This window comes from Sus scrofa, chromosome 14, assembly GCF_000003025.6.
Source record: "Sus scrofa isolate TJ Tabasco breed Duroc chromosome 14, Sscrofa11.1, whole genome shotgun sequence".
In the NCBI taxonomy this organism is placed as follows: Eukaryota; Metazoa; Chordata; class Mammalia; order Artiodactyla; family Suidae; genus Sus; species Sus scrofa.
The window spans coordinates 31779255-31800806 of NC_010456.5; the positions used below are offsets into that span (position 1 = coordinate 31779255).

The following is a 21552-nucleotide window of genomic DNA, read 5'->3' on the forward strand; positions in this document are numbered from 1 at the left end:
ACTGCTTATAAGTCCTTTCTTTTAAGGACAGGAAGATGTACATAGACATCATACATACAAAATTCCTATTGTTAAGCAACTCGTTGCACACAGAACAGTTTTTCAATAAAAATGAGGGAGGCAGGTTACATGTGAGTATGTGTAGAGTATTAAATACTGATGTGAATTCAATCCTAAGAGCAAAGACTTTCATTGCTTTTCTAAACTGGACTTCGAAAAACCTTGTAATCAAAGATGCCCAATATAGGGGTCTCAGCAGTAACAAACCTGACTAGTACCAAAGATGCCCAATATAGGGGTCTCAGCAGTAACAAACCTGACTAGTATCCATGAGGATGCGAGTTTGACACCTGGCCTTGCTCAGTGGGTTAAGGATCCGGCACTGCTGCAACCTGCAGCATAGGTCACAGATGGCATAGGCCAACAGCCACAGCTCCAATTGGACCTCTAGCCTGGGAACTTCCATATGCCACAGACCTAAAAAGACCAAAAAAAAAAAAAAAAAAAAAAGAGATGCCCAATATAATACTCCTTACAGAATAGTACTTTAAAGTTTGTGTTTTGTCTTTTTGCCTTTTCTAGGGCCGCTCCTGTGGCACATGGAGGTTCCCAGACTAGGGGTCCAATCAGAGCTGTAGCCACCAGCCTACACCAGAGCTACAGCAACAAGGGATCCGAGCCGCATCTGCGACTTACACCACAGCTGATGGCGACGCCAGACCCTTGACCCACTGAGCAAGGCCAGGGATCAAACCCGCAACCTCATGGTTCCCAGTCGGATTCGTCAACCACTGAGCCACGACGGGAACTCCTAGAACAGTACTTTAAGAAAAGTATTCTCACATACATGAACTTAATTTGTACCAGAGAAAGTATCAGTATCTTCATTTTATAAGTAAGGGAAAAAAAGGAAAGCCAGTCTGGTAACTTGCCCAGCTTTTATGCCCTAAACTCAGACAAGATACCAGATCAGTTAAAGGCATTCTATACACTACAATATGTTGCCAAATCAAATACAATACCATCCCTCACACAAATAAGTACAACAGGATCTTGTAGTCTTAGTTCTGAAAATGAACAGATTAATACACATTAATCAAATGGGTATAGCTAAAGAATGCACAAAATGAGGTCCTAAGAAAGTATTATTGGTAACTAGAAATAACACTGCAAATCATATTTCCTACAATAAGATACACTGAAGAATAAACACTTATAGTATTCTCCAGCTACCATTTCCATCAGCTGAATTTTCATGGTCTTGTAAGAAAGTCACTCTTCTATCTCTCTGAACAGGGAGAACAGAATAACCAAGTGAGAACTAGAAATGAGGATAAAAATGTTCAGATGGACTTCTTAATGCACAGAGAAAACATGGAGGAAGAGGGCTGGAAGAACTCCAGAGAAGAGAAAAATGTGTAACAAACTGTTAATTCAACTTACTTTTGGAGTTCTCTGTCTTGAAGGGATCCCATCAAGTATTGCAATGGCATCTTTATCTTGTTTTAGCATTGTATAACATTCAGCCATTTTGTATTTTACCTCAATTTCAGATGGAAGACACTAAGAGGAAATGAAACATTTCTTCAAAATATCACTTCAACAGCATGGCAATTCTTCAAACGTTAAACAGTTACCACAGGACCCAGCAACTCTGCTTCCATGTATATAGCCAAGAGACCAGAAAATATATGTCCACAAAAAACCTGCACACTAATGTTCACAGCAGCATTAACTGACAAAGAGTGGAAACAACCCAAATGCCCATTAATTGTTAAAATATGGCCTATCCATACAATGGAATATTACTTTGCAATAAAAAGGAATAAAGAACTGGTTCTTTATTCTGTGCTGTAACATGGATCAACCTTGAAAATATGCTAAATAAAAGAAATTGGCCACAAAAGGCCACATACTGTAAAATTCCATTCATATGAAGTGTCCAGGATAGATAAATCTACAGAGGCAGAAAGGTCAGTGATTCCCAGGGCCTGGGAAGATAATGAGCACAAGGTTTTTAAAGAGTAATAACAAAGTTCTGGAATTAAAACAGTGGTAATGGTTGTACAATTTTGTGAATATACTAAAATTCACTGAATTGTAAATTTTATGTTGTGAACTGCATCTCAATTTTTTAAAAAATTCCTTGAAGAATATATTTAATTTACAAGACAGGTTTAGCATGGTGCTTGGGGTACTGAATGCTCAAGCATTTAACTACTTCTAAGATTAATCCTATGTGGATAATACACATGACTTCCATTCAATGTCAGAAAACAGAGGAGCTCCTGGAGTTCCCATCGTGGAGCAGTGGTTAACGAATCCGACTAGGAACCATGAGGTTTCGGATTCGATCCCTGGCCTCACTCAGTGGGTTAAAGATCTGGCATTGCTGTGATCTGTGGTGTAGGTCGCAGACGCTGCTTGGATCCCAAGTTGCTGAGGCTGTGGCGTGGGCTGGCAGCTACAGCTGCCATTAGGCCCCTAGTCTGGGTACCTCCATATGCCGTGGGCGCAGCCCTAGAAAAGCCGAAAAAAAGAAAACAGAGGAGTTCCTGTCCTGGCTCAGTGGAAACAAATCTTTGACTAGCATACATGGGGACACAAGTTCGATCCCCAGCCTCAATCAGTCGGTTAACGATCTGGCATTGCTGTGAGCTGTGCTATAGGTCGCTGACGTGGCTAGGATCTGGTGTTACTGAGGCTGTGGTGTAGGCCAGTGGCTACAGTTCCAATTCGATCCCTAGCCTGGGAATCTCATATGCCATAGGTGTGGCCCTAAAAAGAACCACGACAGACAAACTGGCAAATGGCTCTTCAATAACAAAAATGAAGGTTCTACTTAAAGAGAAATAAAACAAGATAAAGATCTAAGGGCTTAAAAAAGACAAAAAAACAAAAACAAACAAAAAAAACCCGAGTTCCTATTGCGGCTCACTGGGTTAAGAACTCAACTAGTATCCATGAGGATGCAGGATCTCCGGCCTCACTCAGTGGGTTAAGGATCTGGTATTGCCGCAAGCTGCTGTGTGTAGGTTGCGGCTGAAGCGCCAATTCAACCCTAGCCTGGGAACTTCCACATACCAGATGCAGGCCTAAAAAGGGGAAAAAAAAAAAAAAAAAAAAAAAAAAAACCATTAATTTTTATCTTTTTTAATGTGAAAAAATATAGAACATGACTTATAATTTCACTCTCAGTTCATTCTACTGACATTCCTCTTAAATATAAGTTGCACGTATAATTTTTTTTTTTTTTTGGTCTTTTGTCTTTTTAGGGCCACACCTGCGGCATATGAAGGTTCCCAGGTTAGGGGTCGAATTGGAGCTGTTGCTGCTGGCCTGTACCACAGCCTACACCACAGCCACAGCAACACGGGATCTGAGCCTCGTCTGTGACCTACAGCACAGCTCACGGCAACACCAGATTCTTAACTCACTGAGTGAGGTCAGGGATCAAACCTGCAACCTTACGGTTCCTAGTCAGATTCTTTTCCGCTGAACTATGACAGGAACTCCAAGTTGCATGTATAATTTAAAGACAGGTTCAAATAGAAAAGTAAAAATTTCCCTCTCCCTAAAGATTCTATTTAATTTATTTCCTTCATACACACACACAAAATTTTTCATGTCTATTACCCATACAGATTTTAGGCATATACCAGGACGTACCTATAATCTATCCCCTTTAAACAAAAAGAGTATTGGAGTTCCCATCGTGGCTCAGTGGTTAACAAACCCGACTAGCATCCATGAGGATGCAGATTCAATCCCCAGCCTTGTTCAGTGGGCTAAGGATCCGGTGTTGCCGTGAGCTGTGGCATAGGTCACAGATATGGCATGGATCTCAAGTTGCTATGGCTGTGATGTAGGCTGGCATCTACATCTCCAATTTGATCCCTAGCCTGGGAATATCCATATACCACTGCTGGGGCCCTAAAAAGATTTAAAAAAAAAAAAAAAGTGTACTTGCCGTAAAATTATAAAAAACTTTAGATTTTGAGCTGTTTGTATAAAAGGGATGAACAATGCATGACTTGGGGTAGAGCCCAGATAATCCATGTTTAATTCTATTTTTAGATTCACAGTGAATTTTGCTTTTAGTACTTAATGCACAGTTGGACGCATTCTTGCATCTAAGCGGTTTTTCATCACTGTTTCTCCAGTACATTCCTCTTTAAAATTATTATTATTATTTGTCTTTTCTAGGGCCACACCCGCGGTATACAGAGGTTCCCAGGCGAAGGGTCCAATCGGAGCTGTAGCTGCCAGCCTACACCAGAGCCACAGCAACATAGGATCGGAGCTGTGTCTGCAACCTACACCACAGCTCATGGCAATGCCAGATCCTTAACCTATTGGGTCAGGCTAGGGCTCGAACCCACAATCTCATGGTTCCCAGTCGGATTCATTAACCACTGAGCCACAACAGGAACTCCTAAAATTACTTCTTATTTTACATCTTCTACATCTAATTATCAGTCTTTTAAATTCCTTCAGGCTCTCTTGCTTTCAAAACAAAAAAGCAAAAACTCATCTATCTCCAATTACCTGACTTTGAGGAGTAGATGCAGAATTTCCAGTTGAAGGTCTTACTTTCGAAGTTTTGCTTAGGGCTTTCTTCTGCTGTAAAGCCATGGTATATTTACTCACGGCATTCCGATATTCCTTATCATGAAAGAGAGAATCTGCATGATACACCAAAAGCTGATACTTCTGAGATGGGGAGAATAACTCACTAGAAAACAAAGAAAGTATACCCCCTACGTGGGTTATTTTGAAACGTTATAAAGAACACCCTCTTTAGTGTCTACATAAGCTTAATACAAGCCCTGTGTAATGAGAGTTTACAAAAAATTCAATATGCCTTTACTGCTAGACCCTAAAAAAAGACGCTAATTGTACTCCATGCTAATATGGTCAACACATGCTGGAAATTGCCTTAAATTATTCTTTTTTTTCTTATGTTTCCCTTACTCCAAAAGAAATACCTTTAAATCAAATTCAGTAATACAGAGATACACAAAGAGAAATGCAATACAGTTGACCATTAAACGGCCTAGGTTTGAACTACAAATTACCTTCATATAATTTTTTCAGTAGTTCATCCTTGGTTGAATCTGTGGCACGGAACTGCAGATACGGAGGAAATGCAAATACAGAGGACCACTGGATTTTTGACTGCAGGGCACGTTAGTACCCCTACCTGCCCCTAAAAGTTGTTCAAGAGTAAACTGTACATCTTTTCCTCCCCTTCTTTAACCCAAGCTCTCTTAACTTATAAGTGTGATATGTAGCCATACTCTCATATTAACATCAATTTTTAGGTTAATATAAACAAAGGAAAATAATCATGATTTAACTAATATCACCAAACATTACCAAAGAAGGGTTAAAAAACCTAGAAAAGAGAAACTTACCATTCTGAATACTTTTTAGCTAAGTGCTAAACAAAAAGAGATTTGATGGGAACTGAAAACTTCAAATACTGAAGAAAATGGGAATCCTAAAATACTGAAGTAAGGGAAGAGACTAAGATAAGCCGAAATGGAGAATGGGACAGAATTAAAGGATTAACCTTATTTGATTAAAGTTGGTTTGTTTTTACATAAAAAAGTAAACTTTACTAGCATCAGATGTATTTGAACTTCCTTAAGTCTAAGGGGTTTAAGGACAATGTAAAGGAACCAATACATTTCAGAACTTTTTCTTTGACCTTGAATAATATTCCCAAGTGTTAGAACTGGCCACTGTTCTTTTTTTTTTGTCTTTTTAGGGCCACACCCATGACATATGGAACAAATCAGAGCTGTAGCCACTGGCCTATGCCACAGACACAGCCCCCATCTGAGCAGCATCTGTGACCTACAGCACAACTCCCAGCAACACCGGATTGTTAACCCACTGAGCAAGGACAGGGATCGAATCTGCGTCCTCATGGATGCTAGTCAGACTTGTTTCCACTGAGTCAAGACAAGATCTCCCGTGGCCACTGTTCTGAATGGGAAACTTGTATTTTTAACCCCCTCTCCCAGTCAGCGTTTATATGTATTTCTCTGACGGAAAACCTACAGCCACTTAAGATGAAAGGACAGTCAGAGTCAAAGAATTCTACAAATGGTTAATTTCTCAACAAATGACAGACACTCAAAAACGGGTACCATAAATTAGTAGCTGCCAAAGGCGGGGTGACGTGGGAGTGGGGAATGACTACTAATAGATTTGGGGTTTCTTTTTGGGGTAATGCAAATGCTTTAGAATAGATAATGGTGACAGCTGTACAACTCTTGAATATACTTAAAATCAGAAATGGGAGTTCTCTTATGGCATAGTAGATTAAGGATCTGGCATTGTCAGTACAGAGGCCTGGGTCACTGCTGTGGCATGGGTTTGATCCCTGGCCTGGGAACTTCCACATGCCACAGGCATGGCCAAAACAAACAACAAAAAAAGCCCACAGAAATGTATTCTTTAAATAAAATAGTGAGTCTGATGGCATGTAAATTTTACCTTAATAAGAAATTTTTTTGGAGTTCTCATTGCAGCACACGGGAAATGAATCCAACTAGTATCCATGCAGGTTCAATCCCTGGCCTTGCTCAGTGGGTTGGGGACCCAGTGTTGCCATGAGCCCGTGGTGTAGGTCACAGACACAGCTGAGATCCCGAGTTGCTATGGCTGTGCTGTAGGCCAGGAGTTGTAGCTCTGATTTGACCCCTAGCTTGGGAACCTCCACATGCCATGGGTATGGCCCAAATAGACGAAAAGAAAAAGAGGGGCAGTTCCCCTTGTAGCTCAGAGGAAACAAATCCGACTAGGAACCATGAGGTTGAGGGTTCGATCCCTGGCCTTGATCAGTGGGTTAAGGATCTGGCATTGCTCTGAGCTGTGGTGTAGGTCACAGACGTGGCTCGGATCTGGCGTTGCTGTAACTGTGATGCAGGCCAGCAGCTGTAGCTCTGATTAGACCCCTAGTCTGGGAATGTCCATATGCTGTGGGTGCGGCCCTAAACAGCAAAAAGAAAAGAGGGAGTTCCTTTGTGACACAGTGGGTTAAGGATCTGGCGTTGTGTGTGCAGTGGCTCAGGTTTAATCCCTGGCCCAGGAACTTCTACATGCCACTGGCACCACCAAAAAAAAGATTTGAAAGAAAATAGTTGATTTGATAGAAATACTACAGAGAAAGCATTCAGATATTTATATAACATACATGCCTACTTATAAATGCATAGGTTATCTCTGAAATGATACATGAAAAAGTGCTAAGTTGTTACCTCTGAAGAAGGAAAATGATGGAGTGAGATTCAAGACTCAAGGTCAGACACTTATCTGCATACCCCTTAATACTGTTTGATTTTTTTTTTTTTTTTTTTGTCTTTTGTCTTTTTTTTGGTTGTTGTTGTTGTTATTGTTGCCATCTCTTGGGCCGCTCCAGCGGCATATGGAGGTTCCCAGGCTAGGGGTCGAATCGGAGCTGTAGCCACCGGCCTACGCCAGAGCCACAGCAACGCGGGATCCGAGCCGCGTCTGCAACCTACACCACAGCTCACGGCAACACTGGATCGTTAACCCACTGAGCAAGGGCAGGGATTGAACCCGAAGCCTCATGGTTCCTAGTCGGATTCGTTAACCACTGCGCCACGACGGGAACTCCGATTTTTTTTTTTTTCTCTCAGTCTCGAAAACTACAGATGGACCTTGTTTTTAATGGTGTGTGCTGGCAACAAAGAAATTTTCAAATATAAATGAAAACTCTAAAAATTTATATACCTCTTGAAGCTAGGAAGTAAACTGCCAGTTTAACTTAATGGGCTAAGTCTAATCAGAGGATCAAACTCCTTCCAACTATCTTGTAACATCTTTGAGAACCCAAAACAATGACTAACTGGTGCATAAATTCCAAATGGTAGACACTATGCTTTGACAAATCACCCAGAACTAGGTGAAAGCCTCCAGAATAAACAAAGAAGGCTAACAGAGACCAGTGCTCCACACTGTCTGTACTAAGTAGACAGTGGTAAAATGATGGGTCTCACATAGTGAGGTCCAAAAGCACATTAATGAAAATGAAATAGGTAGCAATAGTGGCAACACACTTTTAAGTGGCTCAGACAGCATCTAGAGCAAGGCCAAAGGTAAATGGGTCCATCCTGAGTAGAAGATTATAATGTCATTTAAACGCAGTAGACTGCGGTGGGTCAGAATGGAGACTTCCAAGTCAGGAGGACCAAAATCCAGACATTGTGGCTCCTCCTCTTATTAAATGTGTGAACTTGAACATGGTATTTTACCTTCCTGAGGTTGTATGCCCTTCCTCAGCACATTCAATGATAAACATCTGAGTGCTTGCTGCACAAAAGCACTGTGCTCACTTCATTAGATGTTAAAGAGTGACACAAAAGGAGTTCCCTGTTGGCCTAGCTGGTTAAAGGATCCAGTGTTGTCACAGCTGTGGGTGCATGTTTGATCCCTGGCCTGGGAACTTCCACACGCTGCAGGTGAGGTCAAAAACAAAACAGGAGTTCCCATTGTGGCTCAGTGGTTAATGAATCCGACTAAGAACCATGAGGTTGCGGGTTCGATCCCTGGCCTCTCTCAGTGGGTTCAGGATTTGGCATTGCTGTGAGCTGTGGTATAGGTTGCAGACGCAGCTCAGATCTGGCATTGCTGTGGCTGTGGCGTAGGCCAGTGGCTGAGCTCCGATTAGACCCCTGGCCTGGGAACCTCCATATGCCATGAGTGCAGCCTTAGAAAAAGACAAAAAGACAAAAAACAAACAAAACAAAACAAAAAACCAGTAACACAAAAAAGTGATGCAGACTATAGATCTTAAATGTTCTTATCACAGAGTTTCCTCATGGCACAGCAGGTCAAGGATGCGGTGTTGTCACTGCGGCAGCTAGTGTCACTGCTGTGGTGCAGGTTCAATCTTTGTCCCAGTAACCTGACATGCCATGGGCGCTGCCAAAAAAACAGAGTTCTCATCCCAAGAAAAAAATATTCAGAGTTCCCATTGTGGTCCAGCAGGTTAAGAACCTGACTAATGTCCATGAGGATGTGGGTTCTATCCTTGGCCTTGCTCAGTGGGTTATGTATCCTGCGTTGCTGTGGCTGTGGTGTAGGCTGGCAGCTGCAGCTCTCATTCTACCCCTAGCCTGGGAATTTCCCTATGCCACAGGTGCAGCCCTAAAAAAGCAAAATAAGATAAAAATCTGTAACTATGTGCAGTAATAGATACACTAAACACACAAATATCCAATCATTATGTTCCACATGAGACTAATATGTCAATTACACCTCAGTTTGGGGGAAAAAAAAGACGCAAAATGTTAAACAGAGCAAAGGAATAAAATAGTGAGAATAAGGGACAATTCTAATGGCCAGAGAAGAGTTCTCTAAGAGATGTATCTGAACTGAAACCTACATGAGGAGGCAGCTCTGAGGTAAGGATTCCAAGCAGAACAGGAAATGCAAAAGTCCTGAGTTGAGAACCAGCTTGGTCTGTTCAAGTAACAGAAAGAATAGACAGGGAAGCTGAAGTACAGAGGGCAGAGTAGGTGAGATAGAGCAGGAGAGCTATATATTTGACCTCCTAGGCCGTGGGAAGGAATGTTAATTTAAGCACTTTGGAGAAATTTAAGCAGAGGAACGATATGCACTCAAAGCTGGAAACAGCCCTGTGCTGTACCTGTAATAAAACTCTAAAAATGGCAGCTTTGCAAACAGAAAGAGGCACTGCTTAAAAAGGCGCCACTCCCACTTACCAAGAAAGTCTCCCATTTTCGGGGGCGATTAAGAGAACCTTGCTGATATACCCAAAAGGAAAGATCAATCTCAGATGTGGGACGAAAGTCTAAAACTAGAACTGGGCTTCTTTGAGCCTTGGCGAGCGAAGAAATGTCCTTCGAAAAGGGGTAGGGAAGGGAGGAGTTAGCCCAACGATGTGACAGGCGCAATGCCCGGCGACAGGTGCCTCAGAAAACCTCTGCTCCTAACTTTCGGGGAACGCTCGCCAGGGTCGTCCTCAGAGCCTCCGCCTCCCATATCTAGAAAGCGCCGCTCGCCGAATCCCCCACAGGGAGCTCATCCCAGTGCCTGGTCTACCGCTGGGACCTAGTAAACTCAACTAGCGTTCCTAAGTCGGCTCTGCCCAGCGAGACCCTCGCTGACCCCGGAACGTCAGCTGAAGCCCGCAGCCGCTTCTTCCCGCCAGTCTCCGGACCCCTCAGCCCCCGCTCCCAAACCCGCACCGCTTTCTCCTCAGCCCCAGGCCGCTCCCCGCCTCAACTCACGGGTTGTTATTACTCATTGTGAGTAACAAGCTGCTAAGGAGCCGCACATTGGAGTGCAGCCCCGCGGCCGCCATGTCTCGCACGTGGTCTATCACATTCATTCCGCCCAGCCAGGCCGCGGGGAGCGGCGGCACCAGCGCTTAAAGCCGGTAGACGCTCCTTAGAGAAGACTCCAAAATGGCGGCCCCGCCGGGGTCCATCGGATCCAAACGAGGCACCGCCCCCAAGATAATAGGCAGCTACTGAAATGCCTGAAAAAAAGCAAACAAACAAACCTCAATTCCTTCCCCGCCATGCCTCGTGTGAAGCGGTACAATTTGGTTTTTGGGGTTTTTGTTTTTAGTAAGAGTTACACCAGCCTTCTGAACTGCAGTCTTTATTGAGGGTTTACAGTTGGCTGCAGACAAAAGACACCTCAGAATGTATACATGCTCAATTGAAATGCGTCTGAGAGGAATTTGTGTTTCATAAATTAATAAAAAGTGTTTAACATCATAAAAGTTATTTGTAGGTGGGGGAGGAATTCCTAACAGCTGGAATTAAATATTTCAATCAGGCGCCAGGGGCAGCACTGGCTGCCACAGGAGCTCTAGGCAAAAAGTGCCACGCCCCCCCTCAGGTGTTATGGGCACCTGCAGGCGGCTTTACTTTTTTGATTGAAGTATAATTGATTTATAATTTCCGTTAATTTCTTCTGTACGGCAAAGTGATTCAGTTGTACTTACATACATTCTTTTGATTCAGTTGTACTTACATACATTCTTTTTCATATTTTCCATTATGGTTTATCACAGGATATTGACTGCAGTTCCCCGTGCTCTGCAGTTCCCTGTGCTTGTTAATCTATCCTACATATAAGAGTTTGCATCTGCTAACCCCAAACCTCCAATACTTCCCTCCCTCACTCCCCTCCCCCTTGGCAACCACAAGTCTGTTGTCTATGTCTGAGTCTGTTTCATATATATGTTCATTTGTGTTGTATTTTAGATTCCACATATAAGTGATATCACATGATGTTGACTTTCTTCTTCTGACTGACTTTTCCTTAATAATCGCTAGGTCCATCATGTTGCTGCAAATGGCATTATTTCATTATTTTTTATGGTTGGGTAGTAGTCCGTTTTATGTATGTATACATACCATATCTTCTTTATCCATTCATCTGTTGATGGACATTTAGATTGTTTCCATCCATGTCTTGTGAATAGTGCTGCTATGAACATAGTGGTAATTGTATCTTTTTGCACTGTAGTTTTATCTGGATATATGCCCAAGAGTGGGATTGCTGGATCATAAGGCAATTCTATTGTTAGTTTTTTGACGAATCTCCATACTTCATTTTCCATAGTGGCTGCACCTATTTACACTCCCACCAACAGTGTAGAAGAGTTCCTTTTTCTCCAGCATTTGTCGCAGCATATGGAGTATCCCAGGCCAGGGATTGAATCTAAGCCTCCATAGCAACCTGAGCCATTGCAGTTAGAGTCTTTTGTTTGTTTGTTTAACGTTTTTTGGCTGAACCCAAGGTAAGTGAAAGTTCCTGGGCCAAGGACAGAATCCAAGCCACATCAGCAGCCTGTGCCACAGCTGCAGCAATGCCGGATCCTTAACCCACTGCCTGGGGCTAAGGATTAAACCCGAAACACCACAGAGACAAGCCAGATCATTAACCCACTGCACCACAGCAGGATATCCTGCAGTGAGATTGTTAACCCATTGCACCATAGTGAGAACTCCCATAGACCTTTTTTTTTTCTTTTTTTGGCCACCCCTCAGCATATGTAGTTCCCAGGCCAGGGATCAGATCTGAGCCACAGCTGCAACCTAAACTGAAGTTGCAGCAATGCCAGATTCCTAACCCACTGTGCTGGGCTGGGGATCGAACCTGCATCTCAGTGCTCCCAAGACACTGATGACCCCATTGTGGCCACAGTGGGAACTCCTCTTATAGACTTTTTAATGATGGCCATTATGAGTTTTGATTTGCATTCTCTAATAATTAGCAATGGTGAGCATTTTTTCATGTGCCTATTGGCCATCTGTATATCGTCTTTGCCGAAATGTTTATTTAGGTCTTCTGCCCATGTTTCAATTGGGTTGTTTGGTTTTTTGTTATTGAGCTGTATAAGCTATTTGTATATTTCAGGGATTAAGTCCTTGTTGGTCACATCATTTGCAAATATTTTCTCCCGGTTCATTGATTGTGTTTTGGCTTGTTTATGGTGTCTTTTGCTGTTTATTTCTGCTTTTATTTCTTTTGTCTTGGGAGACTGACCTAAGAAAACATTAGTATGACACATGCCAGAGAATGTTTTGCCTGTATTCTCTTCTAGAAGTTTTATGGTGTCGTGTCTTATATTTAAGTCTTTAAGCCATTTTGAGTTTATTTTTATGTTTGGTGTGAGGGTGTGTTCTAACTTCATTGATTTACATGTGTCTGTCCAACTTTCCCAACACCACTTGCTAAAGAGACTCTTCCTCACTGTATATTCTTGCCTTCTTTGTCAAAGACTAATTGACCATAGTTGTGTGGATTTACTTCTGGGCTCTCTATTCTGTTCCATTGATCCATATGTCTGTTTTTGTGACAATACTATGTCTGTTTTTTGATTACTATAGCTTTGTAGTATTGTCTGACATCTTAGGAAGGCTATGCCTCCCACTGTGTTTATTTTTCCCTCAGGACTGCTTTGGCAATTCTGGGTCTTATGTAGTTCCATATAAATTTTAGGATTGTTGAGTTCCTGTCATGGCACAGCAGAAACAATCTGACTAGGAACCATGAGGTTGTGGGTTTAATCCTTGGCCTCTCTCAGTGGGTTAAGCATCCAGTGTTGCTGTGAGCTGTGGTGTGGGTCACAAACATGGCTCGGATCTGGCGTTGCTGTGGCATAGGCTGGTGGCAACAGCTCCAGTTCACCTGGGAACCTCTATATGCCTCGGATGTGGCCCTAAAACGACAAAAAAAAATTTTTTTTAGGATTGTTTGTTCCAGTTCTATGAAAAATGTCATGGGTAACTTGATAGGGACTGCATTCAATCTGTAGATTGCTTTGGGTAGTATGGCCATTTTAACAATAATAATTCTTCCAATCTAAGAGCATGGGATATCTTTCTATTGCTTTGAATCACCTTCAATTTCCTTTATTAATGTTTTGTAGTTCTCAGCGTGTAAGTCTTTCACCTCCTTGGTGAGATTTATTCCTAAGTATTTTATTTTGTTTTTGGATGTGATTTTAAAAGGGGGTGTTTGTTTACATTCCCTTTCTAATATTTCATTGTTAGTGTAAAGGAAATTCAAATTGGCTCAGATCTGGCATTGCTGTGGCTGTGGCATAGGCCAGCAGCTATGGCTCCAATTGGACCCCTAGCCTGAGGACTTCCATATGCTGCTGATGCGACCCTAAAAAGACCAAAAAAAACAAAAAAAAAAAACCAAAAAAACAAAACCAACAAACCAACAAAAAACGAAAAAAGAAATGTAGTTGATTTCTGTATATTATTCTTATATCCTGCTACCTTGATGAATTTGTTTTTCAGTTCTAGTAGTTTTGAGTCTTTAGGGTTTTCTCTATATAGTATATCAGTATATATAATGACAATTTTACCTCTTCCCTGCCAATTAGAATATTCTTTATTCCTTTTCTTTGCCTGATTGCTATGACTAGAACTTCCAATACTATGTTGAATAGAAGTGGTGAGAGTGGGCATCCTTGTCTTTTTCCAGATTTTAGCAGGAATGCTTTCACCTTTTCACCGTTGAGAATTATATTGGCTGTAGTTTTATCATAAATAGCTTTTATTGGAGTTCTCTTGGGGTGCAGTGGGTTAAGAATCTGGCATTGTCATTGCAATGGCTTGGGTCATTGCTGTGTTGTGGGCTTGATCCTTAGCCCTGGAACTTCCACATGCCAGGTATAGCCAAAATAAATAAATATCTTTTTTTTTTTTTTTTTGTCTTTTTGCCATTTCTTGGGCCGCTCCCGTGGCATATGGAGGTTCCCAGGCTAGGGGTCGAATCGGAGCTGTTTCCTGTATGCTCAGGCTTCATTCTTTGGATAGACCATTTGTGTGCAAAAGGGCTTTTTTTTTTTTTTTTTTTTTTTTTTTGGCTGCACTCACGGCATACAGAAGTTCTTGGGCCAGGGATTGAACCTGAACCACAGCAGTAACAATGCTGAATCCTTAACTGCTAGGCCACCAAGGAACTTCAAAATTTTCTTTTGAAATGTAAGAAATAACATGTTTAGGAGACCCTGTTGTGGCTCAGTGGTAACAAACCTGAATCCATGAGGATTCCAGTTCAATCTCTGGCCTCAATCGGTGGGTTAAAGACCCGGCATTGCCGTGAGCTGTGGTGTAAGTCTCAGATGTGGCTCAGATCTTGTGTTGCATAGACTAGCAGCTGTAGCTCTGATTCAACCCCTAGCCTGGGAACTTCTATTATATACCAGCCATTAAAAAAAAAAAATAACGTGCTTACATCCCGATGGGAATGAAAGAGACTATATCACTGGCTGAATGGTAGGAGAAACATTGATAATTTCTATAAAGAAATAGTGCTGGAGTTCCTGGCGTGGCTCAGTGGTTAACAAATCCGACTAGGAACCATGAGGTTGCGGGTTCGATCCCTGGCCTTGCTCAGTGGGTTAAGGATCCGGCGTTGCCGTGAGCTGTGGTGTAGGTTGCAGATGCGGCTCGGATCCTGAGTTGCTGTGGCTGTGGTGTAGGCTCGCAGCTACAGCTCTGATTCAACCCCTAGCCTGGGAACCTCCATATGCCGTGGGAGCAGCCCAGGAAATGCAAAAAGACAAAAAAAAAAAAAAAAAAAAAAAAAAAAGAAAAAAGAAATAGTGCTAAAACACATCTGTAGAGCTGAAAAACCCACACAGAGAATACATGAAGCAAGATATTTACAAAGAAATAGACAAAGGAGAATCCACCTCTTCTGGGTTCTTTTTTTTTTTTTTTTTTTTTTTGGTCTTTTTGCCATTTCTTGGGCCGCTCCCGCGGCATATGGAGGTTCCCAGGCTAGGGGTCTAATTGGAGCTGTAGCTGCCAGCCTACGCCAGAGCCACAGCAACGCGGGATCCGAGCCGCGTCTGCAACCTATACCACAGCTCACGGCAACGCTGGATCGTTAACCCACTGAGCAAGGGCAGGGATCGAACCTGCAACCTCATGGTTCCTAGTCGGATTCGTTAACCACTGTGCCACGACAGGAACTCCTGGGTTCTTTTTGTATAATCCTCTTTAAAATAAATTACTCCAGGCATTCCCGCCATGGTGCAGTGGGTTAAGAATCTGACTGCAGCAGCTCGGGGTCATGTGGTTCAATCCCAGGCCTGGCACAGTGTGTTAAAGAATCCGTCATTGGTAGCAGCTATGGTTCAGATTCAATCCCTGGCTCAGGAACTTCCATATGCCATGGGTGTGGCCATAAAATGAAAAGAAAAAAAAAAGACAAAAAGAAATAAATTACTCCGAAGTCAGATGGGTTCCATGGATATATGTAAGTCAGATTATACTGATTTTTTTTTCTTTTTTTGGCCCCGTGACATATGGAGTTCCCAGGCCAGGGATCAGATCTGAGCTGCAGTTGAGACCTCTGCTCCAGCTGCAGCAACACCGGATCCTTTAATTAATTAATTTATTTATTTATTTATTGTCTTTATAGGGCCACACCCTTGGCATATGGAGGTTCCCAGGCTAGGGGTCTAATCAGAGCTGTAGCTGCCGGCCTACACCAGAGCCATAGCAATGCCAGATACGAGCAGAGTCTTCAAACTACACCACACCTTACAGCAATGCCAGATCCTTAACCCACTGAGTGGATCGAACCCGCAACCTCATGGTTCCTAGTCTGATTAATTTCCACTGCGCCACAATGGGAACTCCAACACTGGATCCTTTAACCCACTGTGCTGGGTCAGAGTTTGAACCTTTGTCCTGGCGCGTACAGAGACACTGACGATCCTGTTGTACCATAGCAGGAAGATCATACTGCTTTTCATATTATACAGGGATACATAATATTAAACTAACATAGGACACACAAGAGATATATCCAAGGGTACAAGGCCGCCTCTTTCTCATGGAATCATCATCTTTTAAAATGATATTTTTTTGGCCATGTCCACAGCATGTGGATGGTCCAGGGCCAGGGATTGAATCCATGCCATAGCAGTAACCCTGGCCATTGCAGTGACCATGCTGGATCCTTAACCCACTGTGCCACAAGGGAACTCCTGGAAGGGACTTTTTAGACACACAGCCGGCCATGATCCTTTAGATACACAACAGATGCAGAATGATGTGGATTCTGTGGAGTATTGAATTGGATACATTAGAGGAACAATTTATAAATGTTCTGCTCTGCTTAAGTACATTTCTAAATGTCCAACATCCTCCTAAGAATGAAAATCTTTCCCAGCTGCTTCATTTTTCTTAGATCTGTCTTTTGTACAAGGGGAAAAACATAACACTTGTAAATTGCTCTAAGGGAAACATTACTTAATATCCCTTAAGTGTCTCCTGGCAGTGATAGCTTTCCTTTCAGAGGAAAAGTAACTTCAGGACAAAGAATTTGCCTGGATAACTGGAGGGAATAAATGTGACCATCTTTCCATATGATTTTCCCTCTTTTCATTGAAAATGGCTGTCAAGGTGTTCCCACTGTGGCTCAGTGGGTTAAGGACCAGATGTTGTCTCTGAGAATGCAGGTTTGGTTCCTGGACTCACTCAGTGGATGTAGGATCTGGCATTGCCACAAGCTGCCACATAAGTTGCAGATGCTTCTTGGATCGCACCTTACTGTGGTGTATGCCAGCAGCTGTAGCTCTGTTTCAAGCCCTGGCCTGGGAACTTCCATATGCCACAGGTGCAGCCATAAAAAGAAAAAAAAAATGGCTGGCAGGACAATATATTCTGGAGTTCTGAGATGTCCATATTGGGTTTTTTTAAATCCTTTTTCTTTTCTTTTTTTTTTTTTTTTTTCTTTTTAGGGCTGCACCCATGGCATGTGGAAGTTCCCGGGCTAGGGGTCAAACCCGAGCTACAGCCACTGGCCGAAGCTGCAGCCACAGCAATGTGGGATTCTAGATGAGTCTGTGACCTACACCACAGCTCATGGCAATGCTAGATCCCTGACCCACTGAGCAAGGTCAGGGATCAAACTCGAATCCTCATGGATACTAATCGGCTTCGTTTCCGCTGTGCCACAACAGGAATTCCTGGCTTTTTGTTTATGAGAGCGTCAGACAAGTAAAGATACAGCCGCTAACACATTCACACACAAATGAAGAACCGAGAAGGCTTGCCAAGTCAGAGTTCAAATCCCGTAAAATAATGTTTTCTGGAGATTTAAAAACATTAACAACCTCCTCCAAGAAATTCCTCTCTATGACTCCCATGCCTTATTTATTTATTTATTTATCTTTCTGTCTTTTTCAGGGCCGCACCTGTGGCATATGGAGGTTCCCTGGGCCAGGTATGGAATCCAAGCCACAGTTGTGAGCCACACCCTGGTCTCTCCCCTATTGCTCTACCCTGCAATACATCTGGTGCACTGTAATTAACTAAATCTCATAAAAGTTCTGACTTTATCCTGTCACCCCTCTGCTTGAAAATGTAAATGGAAGAGAAGCTGCAGCTCCAATTCAACCCCTAGCCTAGAACTTCCATATGCTATGGATACAACTACAAAAAGAAAGAAGAAAAAAAAACTCAGTGAACATTACTAGGTATTTATTATGTGAGAAACACTCTGTCATGGCCCTCAAAAACCTTCGTTCATTATATATATATAATGAACACACACACAACTATATATATATGTTATATATATATATATATATATATCATATATGTATAGTTTTTTTTTTCCTTTTTTTTTTTTTGGCCACCCTATGGCATACAGAGTTCTCCAGGCTAGGGATCAGATCCAAGCCACAGCTGCAACCTACACTGCTGTAGCAATGCCTGATCCTTAAGCCACTGTGCCAGCTGAGGATGGAAACTGTCTGTGCCACTGTGCCAGCTGAGGATCCAACCTCAGCTGCAAAGACGCTGCTGATCCCATTGTGCCACAGTGGGAACTCCATTCAATATATATTTGAGGGCCCACTGTATGCACCTTATGGTTTCGGGCACTGGGGCTACAAGAATGATAAGCAAGGCCCAAGACCATGTTAAGAAAAATTTAAACAGCAATATAAGACAGACAGATAATGAATGGTTCGGGAAGAAGTCTTCGAGGAACTTGTGATAAAATGGCAAATGAGTGATTTTTTTAAAAAGTTCTGTAAGAAATAAGAACTCAAACAGATGCTTGTACCCCGATGTTCACTGCAACATCATTTACAATGGCCAAAAGGTAGAAACAAACCGTGAGCAGATGAATGGATACACAAACATCGTATATTCATACAGTGGATTATTATTCAGCCACAAAAAGAATGTTACATGGATGAACACCCAAAACATGATGCTAAGAATCCAGGCACAAAACGACAAATTTTATATGATTTCCCCCTCATGTGAAATATATACAATAAGCAAATCCAGAGAGAAAAGGTAGATTAGAGTTTACCAGGGGCTAGGGAAATGGGAAATGAGGAGTTACTGTTTAGTGGGTACAGAGTTTCTGTTTGGGGGTGATAAAAAAAAGTTTGGAAATAGTGGTGGTGGTTGCATGCCATTATGAATGTAATTAATGCCACTGAACTGTACAGTTAAAATGGTTAAAATGAAAATAATCATATGCTATAAACCATTAAATTGTATACTACAGGGAGTTCCCACTGTGGCTCAGCGGTAACAAACCTGACTAGTATCCAGGAGGATATGGTTTCAATCCCTGTCCTTGCTCGGTGGGTTAAGGATCCGGCACTGCTGTGAGCTCTGATGTAGGTCATAGATGTGGCTTGGATGCTGCTGCTTCTGTGGCATGGGCTGGCAGCTGCAGCTCTGATTCAACCCCTAACCTGGGATTGAATGTAGCAGGTGCGGCCCTAAAAAAGGGAAATATATTGTATATTATAAGTGGGTGATTTATATGATATGTGAATCAGATCTCAAGAAGAATGCTTTAAAAAAGTTCTTGAGAGTTTAGCACAGAAACTATGGGATGGCTTGGGGAAAAGTAATGATTAAGCAGGCAAACAGTTCTCAGAATGGGGTAAAAGCAGAGTGGCACCTATGTGAGGAGAATCTTGTCATGTCCCTTGTCATACCAGTAGAATAAAGTTTAAGGTTCTGAGCCCAACCCTGGCTCTCAAAAATATACGCCATTCATTATTTCCTGTTAGGGCAGCTTTGTCCCCATCATAGTCTTTGCTCTAGTGTTTCCTGCACACCAGGCCTGATCATGTCAGGTAGCTGGCCAATATGCTTCTAACTAATTTAGCCTACCTGATTCATCCTTTTTTTTTTTTTTTTTTTTGGTCTTTTTTCTTTTTAGGGCTACCCCCATGGCATATGGAAGCTCCCAGGCTAGGGATCGAATGGGAGCTACAGCTGCTGGCCTATGCCACAGCCACAGGAGCACAGGAACACAGGATCTGAGCCAAGTCTACAACCTACATCACAGTTCACTGCAACACAGGATCCTTAACCCACTGAGGGAGGCCAGGGATCGAACCTGGATCCTCATGGATGCTAGTCGGGTTTGTTACTGCTGAGCCACAGTGGAAACTCCTCCTTGTTCCTATCTTGATACATACATTTCTCAGCAGATGGCTAAGGTCCTGGAAGGCACCGTTCCCCTTTACACTTCTTGTGCATCTTTTAAATAGCTAGCATGAACGAAGCAATCTCCCACTTTTGTTGCCTGAATGCATTACTAAAAGCTGCAATGTAGACAAGTGACCATCTTATAATGGCTGAGAGGGCCAGCCCTGGGTTCAGAAAGAGTTAGGTTTCATTGTCATTTCTGTCAACTTACAGAAATTTGAGTTTGGGGAAGCTATTTAATTCGTGTAGGCATCGGCTTCTTCATCTGGAGAGGGGGATAGTGCTTCTATCTGCCACAGAGGTCCTTGAAAGGGTTAAATAAGATTTAAAAATGCAAAGCATTGAGCACACTGCCAGATCACCTGCAAACTGGGGCTGCAGTGTTAAAGCAAAGTGGAAAATTGTGATTGATGATTTATCTCAGAAATCAACACAGAACAGATGTGGTCCTAAAATTATACTCTCCTAATGGAATGGTCTTCCAAACTTCTCTAAACAAAACTAAGGGAGAAACAAACCAAATGGTTTTTGGTATAATAGTATTACATCCCTTTTTCAACACAGCTCCAAGCTTTTTATTAAGGCCTTCAATACTAATAATTTCGGAGGAAAGGAAAATGTAAAATAAAATAATTCTCATAAATCTTGTTCAAGCATTTCCATGTACTGTAATCTTTCTAAATATGTGACAGTAATTGGTGGCATATTAAAATTATAAATGTAAACAGGATGCTTTTTTTTTTTGGTCCATGCCCACAGCATGTGCAAGTTCTCGATCCTGAGCTGCAGCAGCGACCCAAGGAAATGCCAGATCCTTAACCCACTGCACCACAAAGGAACTCCTAAACAGAATGCTCAAGAAAAAGGACCAGGCAACTGTTGTCCTCAGCCTCTTTTTGGCAAATACATATATTTCTAATACTTGATTTTCTATCCATCTGCTCTTAAAAAGATTTCCCCCTGGTCACTAAGGTAGCACATGTCTTACTGAATTATACCTTATATGACTTAGAATGTACAAGCTTGTAATTGCCCCAGCAGCAAAATAATCACTATTAACTCTATGGTATATGTACTCCATAGATTTTTTTTTCCTGATGTACCTATAATTAAATAAATAAGGATGGAATCATACTATAATGCTGATCTCAACTTATTGTTCCACTCAATTATGTATCCTAAGGCATCTTTCCATGGCAGAAGAGATAGAGCCCCTTATTTTTAAGGGCTGCATGTTCCATTTTACAGATGCACTATTATTACTTATTTAACTAATTCTCTATTGAAAGGTATCTGAATTATTTCCAGTTGTATGTGTGTGTGTTTCAGCATTCAACAATACTTCAAGTTGAGTTGCTGAATCAAAAAGAATGAACATTTAAAATAGCGCACACAGACTTTCACCTGCACTCGGTCCCAGGGCAAAGCAATGTCTCCATAGGAACCTGGGTCATACCTGACTGAAGTTCTTGGAGGACCTCCTGGGAAAACAGGGGTTGAGTGTGGCTTGTCCTTGGGGAAGGACATTGGA

At 42.2% G+C, this 21552-nt stretch overlaps 1 protein-coding gene across 5 annotated transcripts in view; it reads right to left on the minus strand.

The window, feature by feature from the left end:
- ANAPC7 (anaphase promoting complex subunit 7) overlaps nucleotides 1-10496 on the minus strand; it is a 45022-nt gene extending 34526 nt beyond the window's left edge. The window contains exons 1-4 of one of the 5 annotated variants that reach the window (XM_013982860.2): nucleotides 10290-10489; nucleotides 9762-9899; nucleotides 4549-4735; nucleotides 1444-1563 (exon numbers count right to left, since the gene is read on the minus strand). In XM_013982860.2, coding sequence (XP_013838314.1) covers nucleotides 1444-1563; nucleotides 4549-4635 — 207 coding nt within the window. In that variant the 5' untranslated portion in view covers nucleotides 4636-4735; nucleotides 9762-9899; nucleotides 10290-10489. Of the gene's footprint in view, nucleotides 1-1443; nucleotides 1564-4548; nucleotides 4761-5078; nucleotides 5131-9761; nucleotides 9900-10289 lie in introns of all 5 variants that reach the window. The other 4 variants (XM_013982862.2, XM_013982859.2, XM_021072834.1 and 1 more) reach the window with 4 other exon arrangements.